The 25,906-nt window shown below is 45.0% G+C and overlaps 1 protein-coding gene across 3 annotated transcripts in view; it reads left to right on the forward strand.

Annotated features, from left to right (window-relative positions):
- The window catches only part of OTUD7B (OTU deubiquitinase 7B), a 53,742-nt gene extending 32,492 nt beyond the window's left edge, over nt 1-21,250 (forward strand). For all 3 annotated transcript variants that reach the window (XM_049616397.1, XM_049616396.1, XM_049616394.1), the window contains exons 3-12: nt 3,448-3,636; nt 5,448-5,675; nt 7,379-7,480; nt 8,287-8,414; nt 12,394-12,506; nt 14,663-14,790; nt 15,096-15,245; nt 15,837-15,951; nt 17,711-17,795; nt 18,779-21,250. In XM_049616397.1, coding sequence (XP_049472354.1) covers nt 3,448-3,636; nt 5,448-5,675; nt 7,379-7,480; nt 8,287-8,414; nt 12,394-12,506; nt 14,663-14,790; nt 15,096-15,245; nt 15,837-15,951; nt 17,711-17,795; nt 18,779-19,987 — 2,447 coding nt within the window. In that variant the 3' untranslated portion in view covers nt 19,988-21,250. The remainder of the gene's footprint in view (nt 1-3,447; nt 3,637-5,447; nt 5,676-7,378; nt 7,481-8,286; nt 8,415-12,393; nt 12,507-14,662; nt 14,791-15,095; nt 15,246-15,836; nt 15,952-17,710; nt 17,796-18,778) is intronic.
- The last annotated feature ends 4,656 nt before the right edge of the window (nt 21,251-25,906 follow it).

Consider the following 25,906-nt stretch of genomic DNA (forward strand, 5'->3'; position numbering starts at 1 on the left):
AACCCCCCCCCCCCCCCCCCCCCCGCCACAGTCTTGCTTACTCGCGCGTGCACACACGCGCGCACACACACTTCTGTGTTATGAAGGAAAAGTTGAGAGGGTAGTATGGAAGTATAAGAGAGAAACCTAATTTAGTTGTAGGATACAGAAAGGCCTTTCTGAGAAAGTGACATTTGAGCTGAACCCGGAAGAGCGCGTGAGGGTAGCAAAACAAAGGGATGGACGAGAGAGTATCAATACAGAAGCTTACGCAAGGACCCCAAGGTGAAAGAGAGTTTGGCACGAGGTAGGAGGAGTGGAGCAAGAGTGGTAGGAAATGAGTAGAGAGGCAGGAAGCAGAATACGGGGGCCTTTGTAGACTGTGGTAAGAAGTTTCCATTTCATTCTGTGTTCAGTGGGAAGCTGGTGAAGCGTTGTAGTCAGGGGAGTGACATGATTGGATTTGAGCTTTGGGTGAAGGCTATAGAATGGATCAGAAGGTGGCCAGAGAAGTGATCGACCCAGTTAAGTCTGTTGCCACAGTTGAGGTGGGAGATGATAGTGGTGCTGTGGTGGCAGTAGAGAGAGAAGTGGATGGATTTAAGATAGGATTTCGAAGGGAAATCAAAGGGCCTGATCCTCATTTTCCCCCCTGCCTTTGTCTTTCTCTCTTGCTTTTTCTTTAAAAGCTAGCTTTGGTTGTAGTGTAAACAGATTTGAGAGGGGAGATATTAGCAGAAGAGAGACTAGCTGAGCCCCTCCCAAAGACCAGGGGATCATCATGAGACGTGCATGGGGCAGTGACAATAGAGATGGGCAAGAAAGAACAGATTTTGAGAGACGTGTGATGAGCGCAAACATTGACTAGGTAGTGAGGGAAGAGGAGTCAGGTTTGAGTAGTGAGGAGCTGAAGACGAGGCCAGTTTCTGGCCTGGAGGGCTTGCGATGCCATTACGGATTTGGCATCAAATATAGAAGGAGATGAAGCAAGTCTTAGGAAGGAGGATGATGAAGGGGGGCGCCTTCGGTTGGTGGCTCAGTCAGTTGAGCATCTCACTTTGGCTCAGGTCACGATCTCGCGGTTGATGAGTTCGAGCCCTGCCTCAGGCTCTGGGCTGACAGCTCAGAGCCTGAAGCTTGCTTAGGATTCTGTATCTCCTTCTCTCTCTGCCCCTCCCCTGCTCATGCTCTGTCTCAAAAATAAATAAATGCTTAAAAAATAAAAAGAATAAAAGGAGGAGGAGGATGGACATTCAGTTTTGGACAAGCTGATTGTTAGGAGGATCTGATTTTAAGGAGTCTACCACAGTGTTGGAAATGCAGAGTCAGTGTTCAGTACGGTGTTCTGTATTTCCAACTGTGTGGTAAACCTTCATTCGTTCATTTGTTGAGTCAGGAAAAAAGTCCTCATTCTTCAACAAATATATATTGAATACCTACTATGTGCCAGGTTCTAGGTGCTTGAATAAAATAAAACTGGCCTTATATTATAGCAGGAAACACAGTCAATAAATAATAAACATGATAACCAAGTCATTGGAAAGTATGTTATAAGGTGTGAAGTGCTATGGAAAATGATAAGGGAAATGGTGAGATAGGTTGTGATTTTTACTTGGGTAATCAAGGCAGGCCTAATTAAGAATGTGACATTTGAACAAATACCAGAAGGAGATGAGGAGTTGTCTATGTAGAAAAAATTGAGGAAAGAGCCTTCTAGGCAGTGGGGATAGTTGGTGGAAAGTCTAAAGGTGGGAGCAGTCTTAGCTGTTTGTAGGAAAACGGCACAGAGGCCAGTATGACTGATGCAGTGTGAGCAAAGGGAGTTGGAAGAAATAGTGAATGTAATGGTTCAGAAGTAAATTCATTAGGCATTAATGATTCATGCAGCTTAACTGGAGAATTATAATATCAAGACATCACAGCAACAGCAATAAATACATATATAAAGCTTTCTGTGTACCAGGGCTTTTAATTCATTTATCTTCATAACAGCCCAGCATGGAATCATCTCCATTTTCATAGTCAGGGAAATTGAAGCACAGAGAAAAACCTGGAAAAGTAGGCCAGGTCATAGAGGCGCCTGGGTGGCTCAGTCGGCTGAGCGTCCGACTTTGGCTCAGGTCATGATCTCAATGGTTTGTGGGTTCGAGCCCCACGTTGGGCTCTGTGCTGACAGCTCAGAGCCTGGACCCTGCTTCGGATTCTTTGTCTCCTTCTCTCTCTGCCCCTCCCCCGATCACACTCTGTCTCACTCTGTCTCCCAAAAATAAATAAATGTAAAAAAAAAAAAAAAAAAACAAAAAAAAGTAGGCCAGGTCATTGAAAGCCTTGAATGTCCGACACAGGAGTCTAGAATTTATTCTGTAGGCGGTGGCAAGAAATTCACGATTTTGATTGTGGAACTGAAATGATCAGAATTGTGCTTTAGGACGCCTGGGTGGCTCAGTCGTTAAGCATCTGACTTTGGCTCAGGTCATGATCTCATGGTTCATGAGTTCAAATCCCACATTGGATGAGCTCGTGCCCCACATCGGGTGAGCTCGAGCCCCGCTTCAGGTGAACATGAGCCCACTTTGGGTAAAAAAAACCCACGAGCCCCCACTTCAGGTGTGCCCTGGTTCATTCTCTCTCTCTCTCTCTCTTTCTCACTCTCTCTCCCCCCCCCACACACACACCCACCCTTTGCTCACTTGTGCCCTCTCTCTCAACAACAAAAAAAGAACTGTGCTTTAAAAAGATTAATCTCATGGGATACTTTAGAGTGGATTGATGGGACACTGGGTGATAGGAATTGAATTAAGTGGGTAGCAGATGGAATAGAAGAGAAAAAAGTGTGAACGATTATGTCTTAATGTGATTTATTGAGTAATACAACTGGAGAAGGCAGTAGAAAAATCTATTATGACAAATCTACCATTTAGGGTCTTTTCTTCAGTAGAGTAGTGATTCTTAAATTTAGGGGCAGTTAACATTTCCTTTTGGTAAGCTGATGACAGCTGTCAGCTCCTTCTATAGAAGAATGCTCATACACAGTTTCAGATGGTCTAGGACGTCCTAGAGCATGTCTAGGCTAAGAACTCTCTGGATCTCAGAACTAAGAGACCTGGGCTTTCGTCGTACTTGTCCCTGGTGCAAACTAGCTCATTCTTTCTTTAGGCTTCCTCTGTGTTAGCTGTCAAACAAGGTCACTAGGTCTGCGTGGGCCCTTTCAGTCCAGAGACAAAGTGTCAGTGCTCACAGAGCTGACTTAGCAAATAGACAACAAGTAAATAAATAAATTGTGATACCGCACAGTGAAGTGTTAATGAAGAAAATTAAAGCAGGGTAAGGATTGGGAGAATGATGGACACGCTCATGAGCACATGCTTGCTAGTTTTGAGAAGGTGGTTTGAGTGACCGTTCTAGGTCTTTCCTCGATCTCCCTGTACTCTGAGCACCCAGTTCCCTTTTTGCTTTGTCTCCTGCCAGGAAAGAATTGGGACGTGAGTGCTGCCCTCAGTGATTTTGAACAGCTACGTCAAGTTCGTGCTGGGAACCTGCCGCCACCCTTTAGTGAAGGGAGTGGTGGCTCCAGGACCCCTGAAAAAGGGTTTTCTGATAGAGAGTCTGCCCGCCCTCCCCGGCCCACCCTACAGCGGCAGGATGACATCGTTCAAGGTACTGGGGTAACTGAGGGGGTGTTTCTGTAGATGGAGTAGAAAGGAAGAGAGGGGACTGCTGAATGGAGTCATCCTTTGGAAATGACCCTATTCCTCCCCTGCCAAACTGAGGTGGCCTCAGTGTGTCTTGGTGCATTATGGGGATTACCCTGTATGAAGGTACCACACTGTCTCACTGCATCTTGAATATTACTCTGTAGTAAGGCCTTTTGCAGATACTGGGAGAGAACTAGAGGAAGGAGAACAATCTAGTTGTTGTGATAAGGTACATAAAGGTAAAATTCAAAGGATTATGGCCATTTACCTCTTTGGTTAATATTTGTCAGTGTCTATCAAAATTTAAAAATGCATGTGTACTCTGACTCAATTTGATTTCTAGAAATTTATCATATATGTGTATGTGCATGTGGGCGTATATATATGTCCTTTAAATAAATATATACATGCATACATAAATAGACACATACACATATGTGGCATAAAGCTTGGAAATGAAAGCTTGAAAAAAAAAGGACAAGTTAAAGCTTGAAAACAGCCTTTAATGTCCATTAAATAAATTAAAATCTTCTATGTTGTGGAGTACTCGGCAGCCATTGGAAAGAATTAAGTAGAACCTGATGTGCTGTTTTTGAACCATCTCTAAAATCTACTGAGAGAGGTAAGATGTAGTAGAGTTATATGGTGTGTTCTTGTTAGTGTTTTTTAAAATTTTAAAAGCTGTATGTGCTTCTGTGTGCATAAAAAATTCTAAAAGGATCCAAAAGTTTGCTTCGGGGGAAGGGATCAGAAATTTTGAATATGAGGGAGATTTCTTTGTAATACTTTGCACCTATTGATGGTATTTTGATTTTTTACCACGGGCTTATGGTACTTTTTATTTTTTTATTTTATTTATTTTTATTTTTATTTTTTGGTACTTTTTAAATACTTGAAAAAAATGGTTTAAAAAAGAACATCACTATGAAATAACTTTAGACAACTGTTGATTGACTTTGTGTGTCATCTCTGGCAAGTATTTCATTAAGAACTACTTCCCAACATAATTTTTAGCGATTTTAATAATCTTGATATAACTCAAGCCATGCAAAGGAATTGTAACATGACACTGAGCAGATTGTGATCACAGAATATCTGCTGGGGAATTGTAAGTGCCATGTAATTGAAACAAATGAAATGATTGGGGGCACTGTCTATGTTATTGTCTTTCTCTGTAGCATGTTAAGTGAGAATGACTGTACCTCTACAGTTCTGATAAATATGAGTATCGAGAAAAGTTGTAGTAAATAATGTAAGTAAATGATATTGATGGTAGATAAGAAAGTTCCCGGGTGATTTATCATTAATTTTCTATAATGGAAATGCTTTCCTATGTTCTCCAAACAGTGAGAATTATCAGAGTGATTATTTGATTCAGTCTAGCCAAACGAAAGCCCCACTTCCCTTATTTCCTCTTTTTCCTACCAAACAGTGACCAAGTTGCCAACTGAATGAGTCCCTATTATGTTGGGAAATGGAATTGAAAGAAGATAGAATCATGGGGAGAAGTTCAGGCAAATTCTCTTAAAAAGGGTAGAAAGCGGAATATATATTTGGTGCTAATATAAGTGCTTGCAAAAATACTACTTTCTATATTTCTCCATTTGTATTTGGGTTGAGAAAAAGGGTTGGGAAATGTGGCAGCCAGTTAGATTCAGAGCTAGCCCCTGTGTGCTAGAAGAGGTAACCCTTGTCAAGAGGTAACTATCACCATGTGAGTGGAAAGTTCTCTGGGCTGTGTATGTTCTAAGGTAACTCCATTTCTCATTGCAGAAAAACGCCTGTCTAGGGGCATCTCCCACGCCAGCTCCAGCATTGTTTCCCTGGCCCGATCCCATGTCTCCTCCAATGGTGGGGGTGGGGGGAGCAGTGAGCACCCCCTGGAAATGCCCATCTGTGCCTTCCAGCTTCCAGATCTCACTGTGTACAACGAAGACTTCCGCAGCTTCATAGAGAGAGACCTTATTGAACAGTCCATGTTGGTTGCCTTGGAACAGGCAGGTCAGTGAGTGCTTCTTTTCCCAGGCCCTTCCCTCTGCTTTCCACCTGGAGGCAGCCACGTGGAGGGGCTGGCCTTGACCAATAGCTTCCAGTCTAAATGTGGGATCTGACTGCAGTCAGAGTCAGGAATCAGTCAGATAAACATGCACCGAGCTAGGTGCTTCTTCTCAGGACACATATTAGACACTTTCCTCTGGAAGTTTCCTGTTTGATGGAAGGGAAACCAGATATACACATGAAAGGCCCAGTCATCAATGCCTAAAAATCCAGACATGGGGAGAAAAATACAAACGAATTACAGTTGGCTCTGGAACTCCTTGTGACCAGAAAGACCCAAACTATAGATGATGTATGATGGTGATTAATTTAGAAGTTCCATTTGTTTACATGAACCTTTCCCAAAAGATTTATTTGCCTTTACAATTGTGTTTGTCTTAAATTATTGTTAAAATTAGTTAATATGATGGGTTGGGGCTGCTGGGAATTCTGGGAAAAGCTAGTCAGGTATTAAAAAACTCCCTTGGAAGAAAGACTGGGGCTAGGAAGTAGGGGCATGGGTAAGAAGCTTTCATTTTTCATTCGGTAACTGTGTGCATCTATTTATACTTTTTTTTTTTTTTTTTTTAAATTTTTTTTTTCAACGTTTTTTTTTTTTTTTTGGGACAGAGAGAGACAGAGCATGAACGGGGGAGGGGCAGAGAGAGAGGGAGACACAGAATCTGAAACAGGCTCCAGGCTCCGAGCCATCAGCCCAGAGCCTGACGCGGGGCTCGAACTCACAGACCGCAAGATCGTGACCTGGCTGAAGTCGGACGCTTAACCGACTGCGCCACCCAGGCGCCCCTTTATACTTTTTTAAAAAGTTAGCACGTTATCTGGCTTAGTGACATTATAGGCCAATTTTTCTTTCTGTAGACTTTTCGGTAATTCAGGAAAACTTTTAAACATGATTCATAAAATACTGTCCTCATATGAATAATGGGTTGGCAATTGTGGATAACTGTACAGGACAGACTCATTTTCTTAGGTGTTTCATGTACTTTGCTTGTTGCTCATGTTTTTAAAGTCATACCACATACAAGCTGACAACGCTGACTGTCACGTATGCAGATGATACTTACATGACACTTGGACTATATGCTTTGGTTTTTCTTTTACTGATGTTGGGTTTGTGCTGAGATTCACTGGCACAATATTCCCTGGTCTCCGGAGCAGAGTGAAGGAATCAGAGCCAGACCAAGTAGCCAACACAGATTTCAACCTGTGACTTTGGCCTCCTCATCTAACGCAGAGTTACTCAATCTTAGCACTGTTGACATTTAGGACCAGATAATTCTTTGTTGTTTGAGCTGCCTGGTACATTATATTACGTTTAGCAATCTCCCTGGCATCTACCCACTAGATGCCAGTAGCATCCCCCCTACCAATTGTGACAACCAAAAATATTTCCAGATACTGCCAAATGTCCCTTGGGTATTGATGAGATCAGTGGTCCCCGTGTAACAACTGCTGATCTAACCAATCATGCTCTCCAGCTTCTGATGGACTAGGTGTAAGTGACGAAGGTATAAAGACAAACAGAGATGATTTTATTCTGGGTAGGCTTCCTACCCAAGTTTGGGTGGAGGCAAGTTGGGAGTTGTTTGAGGGCAAGGGGGTGGGAAGGATAATCTGCTCCTCTCCGTTTCCTCCTTTTTCTGTAGGGCGTTTGAACTGGTGGGTGAGTGTGGACCCTACCTGCCAGAGGCTGCTTCCTTTGGCAACTACTGGGGATGGAAACTGCCTTCTCCATGCAGCCTCCCTAGGTGAGTCTTGAAGATGGTGTTCCATACCCTCCAAAAGCAATAGAATTAAATCTCATGTGCAGGACTTGATCAGGCTAACCTTGATCTTAGGCAGAAGTAATGATACAGTGCGTGTGTACGTGCTCGTGTACGCGCTCGTGTGTGTGCACATGCACATGGGCATGCGGGACGGGATGGAGGAGAGCTCTGCCCTGGATTTTCAGCCTTGTTCAGAGGACATATGGAGAAGCCAGGACTTAGCATGGGCCCCGCTCCAAGAGCTGCCCCCCAGAAGTAGTGAGCAGCAAGCATACAAGCGCTATAGAGCTATGTGTGGATATCATTCTACTTAATGCTTACTCTTCTGGTATATAAAAAAGATGTGTTTTCATCGGTTTCTGGGATATTTGCTTACTTTAATTGTACAACTTATTTATAATTCAGTGTCTTTTGCCTTAGATCTTTAAAAAGTCTTCATTTTCCAACCATCCCTCCAGCTTTGATGCTGATGGCCATGTGCCAGACCCATCTTATCTGCTGCTACCCTGTATTTTAGTTTGTTGGACTTATGTCGGGAATAAGGGGCTCTCTATCAGGAGTTTGTAGGACGTGGTATATTCCCCCACTGTTAAGTTCTCGAAGTTCCTGAACCTCCAGAGTGGGAACATCTTTTCTTTCATGATTAAGTCGCTCTCCCCTATGTCACAGTGGGTTCTTTGAACCTGGCCTTCAGCCTGATTTCCTTCATGGTAGGGTATGTGCATCATAATTAATAAGTGGTGTGAAGTCATGGTAAAGTGTCCTACTGATATGTTTCCTTGCCACAGGCATGTGGGGTTTCCATGATCGGGACTTGATGTTGCGTAAAGCTTTGTATGCACTGATGGAGAAAGGAGCTGAGAAGGAAGCATTAAAACGGCGCTGGAGGTGGCAGCAAACACAGCAGAATAAGGAGGTGAAGGAGTTTGGGTGGGAGCACCTTACTCCCCAGAGTTAGCTACACAAAATGCTCTGTGCTTCCCAGTAGGCAGTGTCTGCTGGGGTTTAATCAGTTGGCGCTCCTCTTGTAATCCTGGAAATTGTAGAAAATGCAGACGATGCCATAGGGCCGATGCCTGCCTGATACAGTCACGAGAACTAGTGTGGGGAAGCCGAGACCTATAGAGGAGGTAGCTAATGTTGTGCTTCTCATCGGGTAGGTGCTCAGGAAGCCTTCAGTAGCAGTCTTTTGCAAAATAAGATAATGACAAGTCCACAGGATTTTTGTATTGTTTTGGGTTTTTTGGCCTCTAATAAGGCTAGACCAATTTTTAAGGACTTCTGTGTTTTCAATCCTTATAAAAATGTAAATGCTTAAAAATGTTGTTGGCTGTATGTACTATTTGCTTTTCATGTACTCTGTTTGAAAATCTTAAAAACATGCCTGTTAAATTGAGTTTTTAAAATTTTTTTTTTTTTTTCAACATTTTTTATTTATTTTTTGGGACAGAGAGAGACAGAGCATGAACGGGGGAGGGGCAGAGAGAGAGGGAGACACAGAATCGGAAACAGGCTCCAGGCTCCGAGCCATCAGCCCAGAGCCTGACGCGGGGCTCGAACTCCCGGACCGCGAGATCGTGACCTGGCTGAAGTCGGACGCTTAACCGACTGCGCCACCCAGGCGCCCCAAATTGAGTTTTAATTGTACTTTTCAGGGGTTCAGCAGATGTTGAGACTGCTTTTGTATAAGAAAGTAACAATGGACTGTTTGTATTTTCTGTGTACTTTCCATCCCCATAACAGGGGTTGGGCAAACTATGGCCTGTGGGACAAATCCCACCCACGGTTTTATAAGACAAAAAAAAAGAAGAAGAAAAATTTATTGGAACACAGCCCTGCCCATTCATTTATGTGTGTTTGTTTATGTTAAGTGCTTTCCTCATGTAGACTAGAACAGCAGCAGAATAGAGTAGTTGCATATGGCTCGGAAAGCCTAAAAGATTGACTGGCAGTTATGACAGAACAATGAAAGAGTTTGCCGACCCCTCACTTTAATATAATAATGATTCTGTACATTTCCATAAAGATAACAGGTCTCCCTCTTTCCTTTTCCTCTGGTTTTCTCTGTCTTCTGTGTTTATCTCATGCTCTTTGTGTGTCTTTTTTTTTTTTTTTTTTTTTTTTTTTTTGGCCATTTTTATGGCTGGGTGCTCTGGCCTAAATATGGGATTGTCTTTTCAGAAACTTTCCTTTTTCTTTCCATCTTCTTTCTTGTCACCTTTTATTGCTGTGTAATAACTGGCCATTGTATAGAACTAAGAGGTTCTGTTTTGTTTTTTTTTTTTAGTTATTAGAATTTTATGTCCTGAAGATTAAAATATGTAGGTAGAATGTGTCATGTTTCTTTCTTAAAAACAAAGAACCGTCGTTAAAATTAGGATAGTATTAAGATCAGAGTGCTGTCTTTGATCACCCAGTCTTCCCCAGAGAATTCCTGAGGGGAAATAGACGCACAGGGGTGAGGCCAAGTGGACGGCCCTCTTCACTACCACCGAATCCCACGCTCCCTGGTTAGCTGACACGGACCTCGTGGAGAGCTCCTTTGGCCTGAGCCAGAACCGGCCTCGAGAACCGGCCTTCTTCACCACTGACTTCACTCCATACCCGAACCTTACATTTGCCTACTCCAGAGTCCAGAGAAGGCCAGACTAGAGCATTTAGCTATTAAGTAAAAGTTCGATACTGAAAATGTGGCCTAGAAAAGTGTTTTAGTTGAGACCATTTAAAGTATTATACAGCACCTTGGATGTGGGAATGGAGGGAGGTGTGAGGGACTGGGGGGTAATCAGGACCAAATACCACACAAACTAAATTGGTTTTGATTTCTCAGGGCTTCTTGTTTTGTGTTGAAATTGGTGTCAACCAATTCAGTGAGGATGGGGTGCCTGACTGGCTCAGTCAGTAGAACATGTGGCTCTTGATCTCGGGGCTGTGAGTTTAGCCCCACGTCAAGTGTAGAGATTGTTTAAATAAATAGACTTAAAAAAAGAAAAAAATCAAAAAAAACCAATAAGTACATTCTCAGGCTAGAAGGGTACACCATCTAGTGGCTGTGTGTATAAAAACAGGAAGCTGAAATAGGTGAGAGGAAGACGGAGAGGGACCAGAGCACCCAGTATGTATTGCCTGTGCATTGTTCTTTTTATTTTTAATAGAAAACTTTGTTACAGAATTTTACAAACAGAAAATAGCTTTGTCACTTTTTTGTTATTAAGATTAAATGTGCTTATAACAGCTCTTTAATTCTAAAATTTGTTCCTCATGCCCTTCACGTTTCCAGTGTGACTCTTTCTACTCTGTCAATGTGTGTTTAAGCAGTATAAACTCATGTAAATATTAGCGTAAGCCAAATACAATTAACAACACAGACTCATCTCCCAAATTATCATGTATATTCTAAAGCCAAATGATATTTTTAAATTATTTGTATCACTTCTCCCATTCCTTTGCTAAAAATTATAGTTTCATTCAGCATGCATTTCTTGATTACTGATCACATCATAGGCACTAGTATGTTGCCTAAAATGTGCTCCTGGCCCGTAAGAGTAGTAGTAGGAGACCGACATGTAAATACATAATTGCACCAAGGTAACAGGTTATGGTTTCTGTGATGAAGTCTATATAGCAGTTGAGGAGGGAGACCACAAAGGCAGGAGTGGATCTACCCGGAAGATTTAGGAAAGGCTATAGAGAAGAAAATACTTGAATTCTGTCCTGACAGTGGAGAAACTGTTCACCAGGTGGCAGGGAGTAGGCTGCTCCAGACAAGGAACAAGCTAGACGAAGGCTCAAGCACAAAGTAACACAGTGCATTCAAGGAATTACAGATAATTAAATGATGCCTTCGAGAGGTGGGTAGGGGCCAGGAAGTGGACTTTGTATGCTATGCTTATGGAGTTTGAGCTATATCTAGTAGGTAACGATGGTTCTGAAAAGAATTTGTGACAGGACGCAAACATCAGATTTTAATTTTGGAAAAATCTTTCTGTTAGCATTGTAGGAGGTGGATGAGAAGAATGCAGACTGGAGTAGTGATACCATTTAAGGGTCCATCACAGTAGTTCATGCTTTATCATTGTTGACTAAGGAATCCAGGTGTGGAATGGGTACAAGGAGGGGAGTCTTTGGTACCCTCCCTGGTTTCTAGCTTGGGTGTTTGGCTGTTACTCTGTGCTCTTCACTAAGGCAGAGATACAGGAGGAAGAGTGGGGTGTTGGAAGAGGTAGGAGTTCAGTTTTGACTCCATAGAGTTTGAGATAGTCATGGGCAGGTAGCCATCTTCAGTAGGCAGCTGGATATGAATATAGAAATTAAGACGAAGTCTGGACTGGAGGGGACATTTTAGAGTCCTGAGCATATAGATGGCAGTAGATGAGATTATGGCAGTAGAAGAAATCACCCAGAAGGGAGCAAGGCTGCTGATATTGTTGACACAACACCAATATTGCTAGGGTGGACAGAGTTGAGAGAGACAGGAGAAAGTAGTATTGTGGAAGCTAAAGGAAAAGGAAGTTTAACAAGGAGTTGAAATCTGTGTGAAGGCTGAGAAAGATGAGAACCAAAGAATCCACTGAATTTGGGAATTAGAAGGTCATTATCCTTTGCCAGAGTCGGTTAGGTGAAGTCATGTAAATGGGGTAAGGCGCGTAGGCTGAGGAAAGAAACAGAAGCTAGACCGCAATGGGCTAGAAAAGAGTGGAAGAAGAAGTGTGAGAGAGAGCAGAAACTTCTGTGGATCTTGACTAGGAAAGGGAGAAGAGTTGTGACTTTGTAGTACACATTATAAGCCAAGGCCAAGAGAGTAGGCAGTGGGACAGTGTGACTGAGTTGAACAGCTACTGCCTTGAGAACCTAGCCTCTAATTGCTTCATCTCTCCTGCCTGTCTTTCACACAGTCAGGGCTGGTTTACACAGAGGATGAGTGGCAGAAGGAATGGAATGAGCTGATCAAGCTTGCCTCGAGTGAACCCCGCATGCATCTAGGTACCAACGGAGCCAACTGTGGTGGGTAAGTATGGCTAAGTGGGGGAGTAGAAAATAATCTTTACTGAGTCCTCAGTGTCCAAAGAACTTGAGGCCAAGAGGATTGTTAGAAGGAAAGAGAGGGGGCATCGCAAGGGCAAAGAAGGGTGTAACAGCATGGTATGTTCTAGGAACTACAAGCAGTTTGGCGTTGCCAGAATACAGAGTATGTAGTATAGAGTGATAGACTAGGCTGGGTAACCACAGTTTCGTGTGCTATGCTGAGGTTTCTGTTGTGCCATGTTAAGGAATTAAAACCATATCCTATCCAGATGTTGAGAAACTTCAGGACAGACAACTCTCTTTCCTCAATAAATACATTGCAAGGAAAATGGAAAGGGAAAGGGAACCTAAGTTTAAAGACACTTAGACAAATCAACTAGTGGGAACCTATGGACATTTATGACAGTTGGGGGAATGTAAACAATGTCTACATGTTTGATTATTGTTAAAATTTTGAAATGTGATATTTATGGTTGTGTGGTTGTTTTTAAATGTCTTTTATTTTTTAGAGATAGAAACTGGAAATTTTATGGATGAAATGATATGTCTAGGATTTGATTCAAAATAATCTGGTGGGGTGGGGGTGTGGGTGGGAGTTAACAGGGAAATAGATCAAGGTCTAGGTGAACACAACCTTGACCATGTGTTTTATAATTGTTGAAGCTGGGTGATGGACACATGAAAGTCTAGGTGTAATATTCTTTCTAGTTGTGAATGTTTAAAATTTTGAAATTTTCTGAAACACAAAGTTAAAAATGATAACCTAGCCAAACTTTATTGTGCATAAGAATAATCTGGGAGGGGCGCCTGGGTGGCGCAGTCGGTTAAGCGTCCGACTTCAGCCAGGTCACGATCTCGCGGTCCGTGAGTTCGAGCCCCGCGTCAGGCTCTGGGCTGATGGCTCGGAGCCTGGAGCCTGTTTCTGATTCTGTGTCTCCCTCTCTCTCTGCCCCTCCCCCGTTCATGCTCTGTCTCTCTCTGTCCCAAAAATAAATAAAAAAAAAAAATTAAAAAAAAAAAAAAAAAAAAGAATAATCTGGGAGACTTGTTAAAATGTAGATTTGGGAGGGGCGCCTGGGTGGGTGACTCAGTCGGTTAAGCATCCAACTTTGGCTCAGGTCATGATCTCACGGTTTGTGGGTTCGAGCCCTGCATCGGGCTCTGTGCTGACAGCTCAGAGCCTGGAACCTGCTTCAGATTCTGTGTCTTCCCCTCCCTCTGCCCCTCCCCTGCTCATGCTGTGTCTCTCTCTGTCTCTCAATAATAAATAAACGTTAAAAAATTTTTTTAAATGCAGATTTGGGGACCTTCACTCTAAGGAAGTCCAGTTGAGTTGGACTGAGCTCAGGCCCAGAAATCTGCATCTGTCCCAAGCACCCAGTGTTGAATAACATTGCTTCAGGGGGCAGGAAGCCACTGTATTGTGCGCATGCGAGTGACGGGAGCCAAAGTCATGTATTTGAACATACTGCCAGCAGAGTGGGTGGAGAAGTGGAGGGCAGTGAGACTGGGTACAGTTGTGGGAATCCAGGAGAGAGGGCCATGGGTGTGACTAAGCAGTGGACTGCAGACAGGCCAGAGGAGGTAGATACAAGAGACACGGAAGAGATGGAATTGGTCAAGCCAGGTGATTAACTGAAGATTAAAGGGTAAATATTTCCCAGATTTCTGATTAGGCTACTAGGTAGATGGTGAGGTGAGATACTGTTCTTCACGGAATGGACCTTGGAAGAGGAATTTTTGTTTCTTTTGTTTGTGTAGGACATGATGCATATGGTATGTGGGTGGTTGTAGTGGGTAAAGCGGAACTACACAGCTGTGTACTGAGCTATAGCGTAAAGCGAATTGGGGAAGGCTGTTGAACAAGATTGGTTTTAGCAGAGGGATTACCTCCAGATTCCTAATACAACTTTAACTTTAGGGCCTTCAGATCTCTTTTCTTGGATTTCCCCATCTGTGAAATGGGATTAGAAATAGCCATGGTAGCATAACATAATCAGGTATGTCCGTGGCAGCCTTAAGATGAGAAAACCAGGAAAGGACATTCCTCTTTTTTGTCTTTGCACAACTGATCTTCAAGGGCGTCTTGTTGTGTTTTCTTCCCCTTCCCTTCCACAATCTCCTCTCCTGTAACTCTAGGGTGGAGAGCTCAGAGGAGCCCGTGTATGAGAGCCTAGAAGAATTCCACGTCTTTGTCCTTGCGCATGTACTTAGGAGGCCCATAGTTGTTGTGGCCGACACCATGCTGAGGGACTCTGGTGGGGAAGGTGAGTCAGTCCTCATGCCCTGAGCACCTTCTGTTTGCAGAGCCTTGGCTGAGCACTGGAAGGAGGGAAGGAAGGGGCTACGTAGACCCCTGGGGAGAAGCAAGGTATACATGAGAACAGTGCAAAACTCTCAAGAGATTAAGAGCAAAGTGGTTGGGATTAATTGATGAGGCTTCTTAGGAAAGAATGATGAACAGGGGGTTAGAATTAATGAAAGGGGAGGAACTCACTTGGTAGAGTGGGTGTGGGGATTACCCTGTAGGCAGGAACACATCCTGAATAACAATCTTTGTGGTTTGCTGCAGCATTTGCCCCTATTCCCTTTGGGGGAATCTATCTGCCTTTGGAGGTCCCAGCCAGCCAGTGTCACCGCTCCCCTCTGGTGCTCGCCTATGATCAGGCCCACTTTTCTGCACTTGTGTCCATGGAGCAGAAGGAGACCGCCAAGGAACAAGGTGCTGAATGCAGTGTTGGTGTCTGTGGTGTCTTTTGGTGCTTTCTTCTCACTTGGAGAAACTGAAATGGGAGAGAATGTAGCAGGAAAGAATTAAGTGACATGCAAACCCAGACCACGCACATTGATACGGTTTTACTAAGCTAAAGATAAACCGGGGTTTTTAAATTAAAAATAAATACTGTTTTTAAGAACAGCTTTGGGGAGAACACAGTAACCTGCCTGTATTTACTGCTCCCCATTCTGGAGTAAAGAGCGAATGTATTAAGGACACAGAACCTTCCAAGTGATGCTTTGCTGTATTTGCCTTATTCCTCGAACCCACATTAACTGGCAAGACCATCGTGAGTGTTCCTTGACTGACTGCTGGGGAGTCATGGAGATTAGTGGCCTAAATTGTGTGCTGGCTCGTAAGGGGAAACCAGTCTGTTCATTTTTAATGCCTGGGGATTTCACTTGTGAAACCTGAGAAGCGAGCTCATTAGAGACCTGTGATACAATTCAGCCTCCTTTTTAATGAAGTTCGTTTGTGTTCAGTTGCCTTCCTCTCTCCTCAAGAAGACTCCTTGACGACATGTTTCTTCCTCCCCAGCTGTGATCCCACTCACGGATTCGGAGCATAAGCTGCTGCCCTTGCACTTTGCTGTGGACCCTGGAAAGGGCTGGGAGTGGGGCAGAGATGACAGTGACAACGTCCGATTGGCCAGGTGAGGCAGGCCCACCTGCTAGGTGGCTGCAGTCTCTTCCACAAAAAGCATCCATTTCCCTGGGAGTTTCTCCTCAGCCCACAGGGAAGACAGTTACATCTTGACTCCAGTGTTTTGGGGAAGATGGAAAAGTGGGGGACGTATTGGGCACCAGGAGTCTTGCAACATGCAGCTTGCCTTGTCTTCCCACGAAAGAGATGGGAATCTGGGATCTCAACTTGGTCTTTCCTTATACTACGAAGGGTGTTCTGCTGTTAAACCCCACAGTCTCCCAAACAGTGATCAGAAAATCAAGATTATCAAATCATGGGGCTCAGTCGGTTAAGCGTCTGACTTCGGTTCAGGTCATGATCTCGCGGTTTTTGAGTTCCAGCACCGCATCGGGCTCTGTGCTGACAGCTCAGAGCCTGGAGCCTGCTCCAGATTCTGTGTCTCCCTCTCTCTGCTCCTCCCCCGATCGCACTCTGTCTCTCTCTCAAAAATAAACATTAAAAAAAAAAAAAAAATCAAATCACACTTTTTTCCTAGCCCAAGTGAGAGGGTGTTTATTTATTTATTTAAAAAAAAATTTAGGTTATTTATTTTGAGAGAGAGAGAGAGAGAGAGCGTGCCTGCGCGTGAGTGTGGGAGGGGCAAGAGAGAGAGGGAGAGAGAATTACAAGTGGGCCCTATGCCGCGAAGAGCTGGATGCGGGGCTTGATCTCATGAACCATGAGATCATGACCTGAGCTGAAATCAAGAGTCAGACGCTTAACCGACTTAGCCACCCAGGCACCCCTATTTTAAAAAAAAATTTTGAAGATTGATTATTTATTTATTTATGAGAGTGAGTGAGTGAGTGAATGGGAGAGGGGCAGAGAGAGGTAGAGAGAGAAACCCAAGCAGCCTCCTCACTGCCAGTGCAGAGGCTGACTCGGGGCCCAAACCCATGAACCATGAGATCATGACCTGAGCTGAAATCAAGAGTTGGACACTCAGCTGACTCAGCCACCCAGACGCCCCTAAAGATTTTACCCTTTAAGTGATCTCTACACCTAACACAGGGCTCAAACTTACAAGAGTCGCAGGCTGTACTGACTGAGCTAGCCAGGTGCCCCATGAGAGGGGTTTTTAAATAATTGGCCAAAGTGGTTTGCTCTGGATTGTTGCCTTTCTGGAATTTAAATAGCCAGAAAGATTTGTTCTCCCTGCCCGTCACCCTCCCCCAAGCCTCCCAGTGGGTTTAGTCTTCTACCTGAGCCCTCCACAGCTTCCAGGGAACAGTGTATGAATATAAAAGTTCTGCCCTTCCCTCTGACACAGTGTTTCCTTCTTTGGGTTCCCTGACCCTGGGGATCCAGTTGAGAGGGTTTGATTTAAAAATTCAGAGTTTATGGCTTTTAAAGTATGTTCTCACCTACCTATCAAAAACTCCCTCTTAATATTTATACTAGCAGCAGTAATAATGGCTACTGTTTAGTATTTCCTGTATTCCAGACATTATCCTGGGTCCTTTCCAAATACTGTTTTAATCTTCATAACAACCCTACAGGGTAGATGTTATCTACACCCATTATCAACCCCAACTGAGTTTTAGGGAGGGTGAAGTGGCTTGCCTCCGGGCCATAGAAACACTAATTGGTGGACCTAGAATTCAAACCCAACCTCATCAGAGTCCCAAGCCATGTAGCCCTCTCCCATCCTATCTCCCAGCTGGCTCATACTGCTTTGCCTTTTAAAGGTCACAGTATGTTTTTAATTCTTTTTCTCCTCCTCACAGTGTAATCCTGTCCCTAGAGGTCAAATTGCACCTGCTGCATGGCTACATGAATGTGAAGTGGATCCCAGTGTCCTCTGATGCACAGGTGAGGACTTCTGCGCCCTCATTTGCAATGAAGGGAAGCCAAGGAGACCTAGTGGTGGTCTCCTTCTGAATCCCTTCCGAATGATAGCTTGTAATTCAAGGTTAGGAATAACTGGGTAAGTTCCAAAAGACACTTTTTCCTGCCTTTCTATCTGTTAGTGCCCTCTGTTTTCCATAGCTCCTCACCAGCCAAGCTCTACTTTGTGATACTAAAACACATTCTTCAAGAAAAGTTTCCTAGATACTTTGGTGAACTCGAGATGGTCATTACTTTGTCCCAAGCCTTGTATATATAGACCTCTGTGGTGGTGGGTACCAGAGGAGACAGAATAGCTTAAGAGATCTCGATCCAGGAGGTTCGGGAGGCTGTCATCATTATGCATAGAGCAGGAACACAGGAGCAAAGGCAAACTGACGGACTCCAGTGCTGAATGTCTAAAAGTTGGGGGGATGCAGAATGGTCAGACCTGGCTATGGTTAGTCAAGACTTTGTTGAGATTACCTCTGGGCAGAATCTGGTATAGAGAAATTTATAACAAAGGGCACACTCTAGTGTCTATGGATATTCTTCCTCCTTACCCAGAGGCCGTGTATTGTGTTAGTTGCTCATTGCTGCAGAAGAGCCTCAGGCTTCACTTTGACATCTCCTTATTACAGGAGGGAGTCAAATTGCGGGGGCGAGGTAAAAGTTAGCTAGTAGACACATCGCTCCCTGGTCCATGGGAGAGCTGACCGGAGCTGAGAAAGGACAGTGCCCTCCTAGGTAACCCCTCACCTGCCATGACAGCAGCCCTTCTCTGAAAGTAGGCAGGCTCTCCAGGGATGGGGTTTATAGGGGGGTTAGCAGCCCTTTTCCACCTGGCTAATGCCTGTAGCAACGCTGCAGCGAGTCCCATGAGCCAGAGGTATGAGCTAGGGGTCCCCAGGGACTTCCCTCAACCAGACCAATGGGACAACCATAACACTGCTCTAATTTCCCCTCAGGCTCCCCTGGCCCAACCTGAGTCCCCCACAGCCTCAGCTGGAGATGAGCCCCGGTCCACTCCTGAGTCTGGGGAATCAGACAAAGAGTCCGTCGGCAGCAGTTCCACGAGCAATGAGGGCAGCAAGCGGAAAGAGAAGGCAAAACGAGGTCGAGAGAAAGACAAGAAGAGAGCAGACTCCGTGGCTAACAAACTGGGCAGCTTTGGCAAAACCTTGGGCAGCAAGCTCAAGAAGAACATGGGCGGCCTGATGCACAGCAAGGGTTCTAAGCCCGGAGGGATGGGAGCAGGGGCGGGGGTAAGCAGCGGCACTGAGACACTGGAGAAGAAGAAGAAGAACTCCCTGAAGAGCTGGAAGGGGGGCAAGGAGGAGGCAGCTGGGGACGGGCCTGTGTCTGAGAAGCCCACGGCGGAGTCTGTCGGTACCGGAGGGAGCAAGTATAGCCAGGAGGTGATGCAAAGCCTGAGCATCATGAGGATTGCAATGCAAGGGGAGGGGAAGTTTATTTTTGTTGGAACCCTGAAGATGGGTCACCGTCATCAGTATCAGGAGGAAATGATCCAGCGCTACCTTTCTGATGCCGAAGAGCGATTCCTGGCAGAGCAGAAACAGAAGGAAGCAGAGAGGAAGCTCCTGAATGGAGGGCTAGGCGGCGGGCCTCCTCCAGCCAAAAAGCCAGAGCCAGATGGTGGGGAGGAGTTGCTGACTGCCCCTCCAGCAGAGTCCAAGGCGATGGCATTCTCTGCTGGCTACCCTGGGGGCTTTACTGTCCCTCGGTCTACAGGGGCTGGGGTCCACTGCCAGGAGCCCCGGCGGCAGCTGGCAGGGGGTCCTTGTGGGGGAGGCCTACCACCATATGCCACCTTCCCCAGACAGTGCCCTCCAGGGCGACCCTACCCCCATCAGGACTGCATCCCTTCTCTGGAGCCAGGCAGTCACTCCAAGGATGGCGGTCACAGGGGTGCGTTGTTACCGCTCCCCTTCCGCGTGGCTGATTCCTATAGCAACGGCTACAGAGAGCCCCCTGAGCCAGATGGATGGGCTGGAGGTCCCCGGGGGCTTCCTCCGGCCCAGACCAAATGCAAACAACCGAACTGCAGCTTCTATGGACACCCGGAGACAAACAACTTCTGCTCCTGCTGTTACAGGGAAGAACTGAGGAGGAGGGAGCGGGAACCCGGTGGGGAGCTGCTGGTGCACAGGTTCTGAGTGGGGGAACCTTGGAGGGCAAGGGGGCTAAACAAAGAGAGTTAAGCTCCACTAATTGGCTCATCAAGACCCAGCCCCCATGCAAATGGGGCAAATGCAGAAACGTTGGTGGGAGCCTGGCTGGAAACTTTGAAGTGGGTGCGCGCTCGCCTCGCTCGAGAGCTGCCAGGCTGGCAAGAGCAGGGCAGGGCCAGACGGTGCCTGGAGGGCTCCACTGGTCCTTTGCCAATCTTGATGGGACTGAGGAAGTATGGGGTGGGGCGGGGAGATGCTGATTCTGTCTCATAACTGCTTGGGTACACCCCAGGACCTAAGGGAAAGGGGAAGGTTTAGTGTGTGGGAGTGGGGAGGTGGGCAGAAGTGGGGGGGGGGAGTAGGCAAAGGAGGTTCTCAGTCAATAAAAGAAAAAACAGACCAAAGTCCTTGTAGGTTGGAAAAAAGCACATGACGGTGGAGTTGGGAGTGTGGAGGGAAACTGGGAAATTAGATAAATTTGCTATTGGTTTGAATTAAGGTAGGAATTAGGGTTGGATAAATTCTTCCTCCTGAAGGATCTGGAAAGACTAGGCAGTAATGTGTGCTCACAGGTGCTTATTAGGAGGGGGTTAGTTGAAATTGGTTTGTTGAGATGGGAAAGGGAAGAACTTCAAAGGGGAATCCTTTTCCTCTCGAGTTTTATTTCCTTCTAAACAGTCTTGCTGATCGCCCTCTATCTTTTCCTCATCCTTTTTGAGGGCTGAGCCTCAGCTAAGTTAAGATTGTGATTTTTTTTTTAAACGACTTTAATTTTATTTAAATAAAAAAAGTTCCCTCTGGGGAAGGGAGGAGTGACAAGAAGAGCAGCTGTGTGGGCTGAATCTTCTCCAGGCAGCGGGAGCACAGGTGATCCTTTTGTAACTACTTAGCAATAACCACACAGTGAGGTTTGAGTGCACCCCGGGAAGGGTGGGAGCAGGACAGACCTCTGGCCGGACTGTTTTAAACAAAACCAAAAACCTAAATAGAACACTACCATCCTCTGCTGCTGCATTTCTGTAGAAAGCAACTTATTTTGACTTTTTTGTTTTTAAGGAAAAGAAAAAGACCCCAGTGAGCAAAAACGTTTTAAAAAAGTGGTTGTTTTTGTTTTTGTTTTTTCCTATTTAAGTGATTCTTTCTCCTTCCTCTCTACTTTTGGAGAATGAACTTAACATCCCGGCTTCTTTTGTTAAGCCATAGCTGACCTTAATCTGTGGTTAGTTTATTAAAATAATTAAAAAAATACTTTGTAAGAAGACATATTTTTGATAATAGGATTGATGTTAAAACGCGGGGGTAGGGGTTAGGGGCAATTTATAAAAAAGGTAGTTAGAGAAATATATTTTAGTGAACTGTAACCACAGATCACAGATTCCTCCCAATGAGCTGATATGTTCTTTGGGTTTTCCCCCTTCCCCTGACTCAACCCTTTTCCCCAGGGGGTGGAGTGGGCCTATGGACACAGAAGGGGAAGCCCCTTTGCGTTTTGCACAAAGCACAAATCTGGCCAGCCTTCACTCTGGCCAGCACCATTTCTAAGAGCTTTAAACTGGAGAACCTATCCTGGGCCAATTTTCCTTTTTTTTTCTGGAGGAAAAAATCAACTATGCAATTGTATACACTCCTGGGTGCATACGAAGAAGGGGAATAAGTGTACTTAAGTGTCCAGAGTGTTAATTGGGGCTATTTTTCTGTACATGGATTTCTCTTTTGAGATATGTACTCCTAACCCATCTCATGGACTGTAATCCCACATTTGCTCTAAACCGGACGAGGGTTGGATGTGTGTGTTGGAGACCTGTAATTGCCATATGTTGCTTCTGCCCAATCAGGAAAGTTGTCATCCCACCGTACCCCTTGGTAACAAAGCCCATCAAGACCATCCTCTTCATTGGAACTGCTCACAATTTAGCAAGGTTACTCTCTCCTCAGCAAACTTGAAGGTCACTTATTTTTTAAATCTGATGTCTGTTGATTTAATAATTTCCTATAGCTATTAATATTTAGGCTTTTATTTGAAAATAGGATGGTTTTAAAGAAGCAATGAGGTCAAAGGAGATAGGTTCCAAAGGAGGGGATGTATATATTTCTGGGCAGGGTGGGACTAGTAGGAGATGAGCGCTTCCCTTGGGTACAAAATGTAAGGGGTATTGAAAATCTCAGTAATTAGGATGAATACTGTTTTAACACAGTGTTTCAAAAATAATGCAAAAATATCCATGATGAATAAAATACCAAAATCTTGAAGACAGAATCCAACGGGACTGAGATTAGGGTGAGGGAAATAAGCTGAATTGAGCAGGTTGAATCCTATCTTTAAAATTTTGATACTTAGTGGATTTGATACTGTGGATTTTTTACGTTGGTCTTGATTTTCAAAAAATACTGCACTAAGATAGTAGGTTGGTTTATTGAGTTTTGGGGCACCCTTTAAATTCTGTGCCCAAAGTGAGTGCCTTGCTCACCTCACTCCGTCTCTGGGGTTAGAACAACACTGGTGAGACTACCACCTCGTGAAACACTGTCCCCTGAGGGCACCCGAACAACAGGTGGCTCCAGCTCACACCTTGCACACTCACCCTGCTTTCCCATAGGTGCCGTCTACCGCATAGGATTCTGGCCTGGACCAATAAAAGTGGAAACAGACCAGGGGTTTTCCCAGAGAATAAAACCAGGAAAGTTTTGATTCTCCACTGGACTGCTGTGTTTGGGTTTGATTTGTTATTAGATTCTAGTTAATACTTTTGTTTTTAAAAACTGAGGACAAATGAACAAAAACAGAAACTTTGTGTCATGTTTGTTTTTGTTTTGATTTATAAACTAACCAATCTCAATTCCTTTTGGCCTCTTTTCAAATAAAAACCGTGGAAATTCTGGGGGTGGCCTAGGGGTGAGTATGATAAAACAGGGCTTTATTTGGGCCCTATGGCTTTTTATTCAGAAATAAATTATTTTTGTTTAATTTGGAAAGGTAACTATTTATTGAGGCATTAAAAAAAATTCTCCATTCTAAGGATGAGGGACCCTGAGTCCATGGATGTTTTTCTATAGGGATGAGTAGACTGTCTTTGCTTTATTCTTTGAGGGGGTTGTGTGGGATGGAGGTGAAGGAATAATGCCTGGAGAATGAAAACAGACTCTGGTTGGTTTGTGGTATTTTGGGAAGATGAGGGGGTGGGGGGAGAGGTAGGCCCATGCAATTACTGTGCTCAGGAGAAGGGAGGAGAGGGGTCCGTGACGTTGGCCCAAAATGAGCAAGAATTCCTTGGTTAAGGAAGGGTACGTCGGTGAAGGGGGAGGCAGATCCCGTAACCCTTGCTGAGGGATGGTATCTCTCAGGCTTAAATAAGTGCACTTAGTTCCTTTAGTCCAGGGCATTGGGGGTGTCTACTGAGGTTTTTATTGGAGAAGGGAAATACTTAGGGTTATTTTTCCCCTTTGAAGACAGCGCTACCCCTCCACCCTACGTTCTCCACCCCAGCCCTGATGCAGCAAGTATACTATAGGATAGGCCTCCAGATTCCTACCTTAACCTGCGCTCATTTTGTTGAGACTTAAAAAATTTAATCAAAAGTTTTTCCCTCATACAGGATTCTATCAACAAAATAAAAACATTATATAAAAACATGTTTTTAAAGATTCAATCTCTTCATGGAGTGGGGATGGTGTTAAACTCAGTGCTGTACAGAGCCCTCTCCTGTTGGCTCAGTTTCTTAAGAGAAACTAAAGCTCACAGACCAATAAAACAAAAATCAGCCGTGACTCCGTATTATGCACTTGGGAGGTGACACCTAGGCAGGAAAAATGGAGCTGGTTCTGAATGATCTCTGAGAACCTAGCTTTTGCCATTCTTGCTCCTTTCTAAACAACCACACATCTAAGGTTCGTCCCATTTCATCTTTCCCATTAGAGGTTCTAAGATGATTGTCCCTGCGTTCCTTGGACACCAGTTACTCTGGACTTTGTGTCCTCTTCTTTCTCCAAGCAGTCAGTGCCCCAGACACACGTGAGAAGACAATTAGAAGCCCCTTCCTGGCCTGCAGAATCACCTGCACCCCAGATTTTTCCGATTTTTTCCCCCTCTCCCCCAAGGCCCTTCAACCGCAGATTCAGTGACTTGTCCAGGCACTCTTGTCCCTCTCACTTTGTGGATACCCAGCCTGCAAATCGCAGGGTGTTTTGCCCCTGTACTTAAGTTGAGTAATGAAATACTTCTTATGACGTAGTCCCTCACGTAGACTTTCTCCAAGCCACCGCCCTTCCCTGGCTACGTGGGTAAGGGGCGGTGGAAAAGGAACGGAAGCCGGCTGACACTGGCCGAGGGTAACATGCAGAGCGCTGGGGGGTGGGGAGGACCTTGGCCTCTTTCTGTGCTTATAACTGGATCTGTGACTCATCTTGTGAGTCACTCAGCTCCACCTCCCTCCTCCAGCTGCCCCTCCCAGCAGCCTTCTCTCTTGGCACAAACCTGCAGCTAGACCAGGATTCTGAAAATGGAAAAATCTGATACAGCCCTTGCTTCTACATCCTTCCTTCCATCCACTAAAACCTCCACTAGTGTGTGGGGTACCGAGAGATGGTCCTCCTAGGACTTTGCCCTCAGCTGCCGCCCCTTTGCATTCCTTGCACTGATCCAAGTCACCCACTTTTTTCTGCCTTCCACCTCCTCCCATTCCCTTGATATTTTCCCACTGGATTCCTCTGCTGCTGCTATACCTCAAAATATTAAAGAATAGAATGAGGCTCTTGAATGCAGGGTGGTGGGGAGAAGGAAAGTGGATAATGGGATTTAAAAATTGTGGTTACACAGCTCTTCCTACTGCAAGAAACCTTGGGAAGGATTTTTTTCCCCCAAGAGATTGAGGCGCATGGAAAGTAGGTGGGGTTGGGGGTGCTTGGTAGCTTTTAGGACTTCTAGAATAAGGCTTCTGGGCCACCTTCCTAGCAGGTGTATGCCTCTTTGTTCCAAATTAACTTCCTGTCTTATAATATCCTCACTATTTCCATAGTAGCAGCCAAGACAGGGAACTTTTAAAGCCGAGGCCGGAAGGGTGTGTGTGCTGAGGGGAGGAGAGTTGAGTGTCACTTTGGAAAACTGGGGCCCCCACCTAAGGACTGCTACCTCTGTACAGACTCAAAATCAATAAAATAGCAGCTCATTAACCCCTACTTTGTATTTCATTTCCTGTCTTTTTCACATCTAAATGCAGATTTTTGCTTCCGACCCAGGCACCATCAGCTGCAGTTCCTTTATTTCCTTCCTAGGGTCCTCCCCACCCATCTCTGCTTCTCTAGTTACAGGGGGTAAGGTTGGGGGGTGGGTCTGTTGAACTGATAGAGGTTTTCAGCCCTCAACTTTCAAGGTTCTAAACATGAATCATTAATTTGGAGATCTGGTGTCTGGGTTGCAGGGAGGGGTCATGTACCTAGAATGGGCTCTGGTTTCCCACTGGTGTGTGTGTGTGGTGGGGGGGGGGGGCGGTAAGATCTTTTCCTTGGGCCTGCCCCAACCCCAGAACTTGCACGTAAACACACCTGTACTTGTGTCTGCATCCTGGAGATATTTCAAGTTCTCTCCCCAATATTCTCACTGCACCCTCCACATGAGGTATGTTTAATGCTCTCTGGAGAAGAATATACAAAATGCTTTAACTCAACTCCCTCATTTCTTGGACCCCCCCCCCCGCCCCAGGCAAAACTCCCCTGAGGTCCGATTTCCTACTACTTTTGCCAGGTGTGAGGCAGTAAAGAGGCCCGAACTGCTTTTGCATTCCTCCCACCTCTCCACACCCTTTAAGAAGACAAAAAAATTAAGCCCAAATTATCCCAGGTTAATATTCAGCATTACTGCTCCCCTCAAATAGTTTCCAATGCTCGTGAACAGAAAGCATAAGATCTGGG

Source organism: Panthera uncia (genome assembly GCF_023721935.1).
Source record: "Panthera uncia isolate 11264 chromosome C1 unlocalized genomic scaffold, Puncia_PCG_1.0 HiC_scaffold_4, whole genome shotgun sequence".
Taxonomy (NCBI): Eukaryota; Metazoa; Chordata; class Mammalia; order Carnivora; family Felidae; genus Panthera; species Panthera uncia.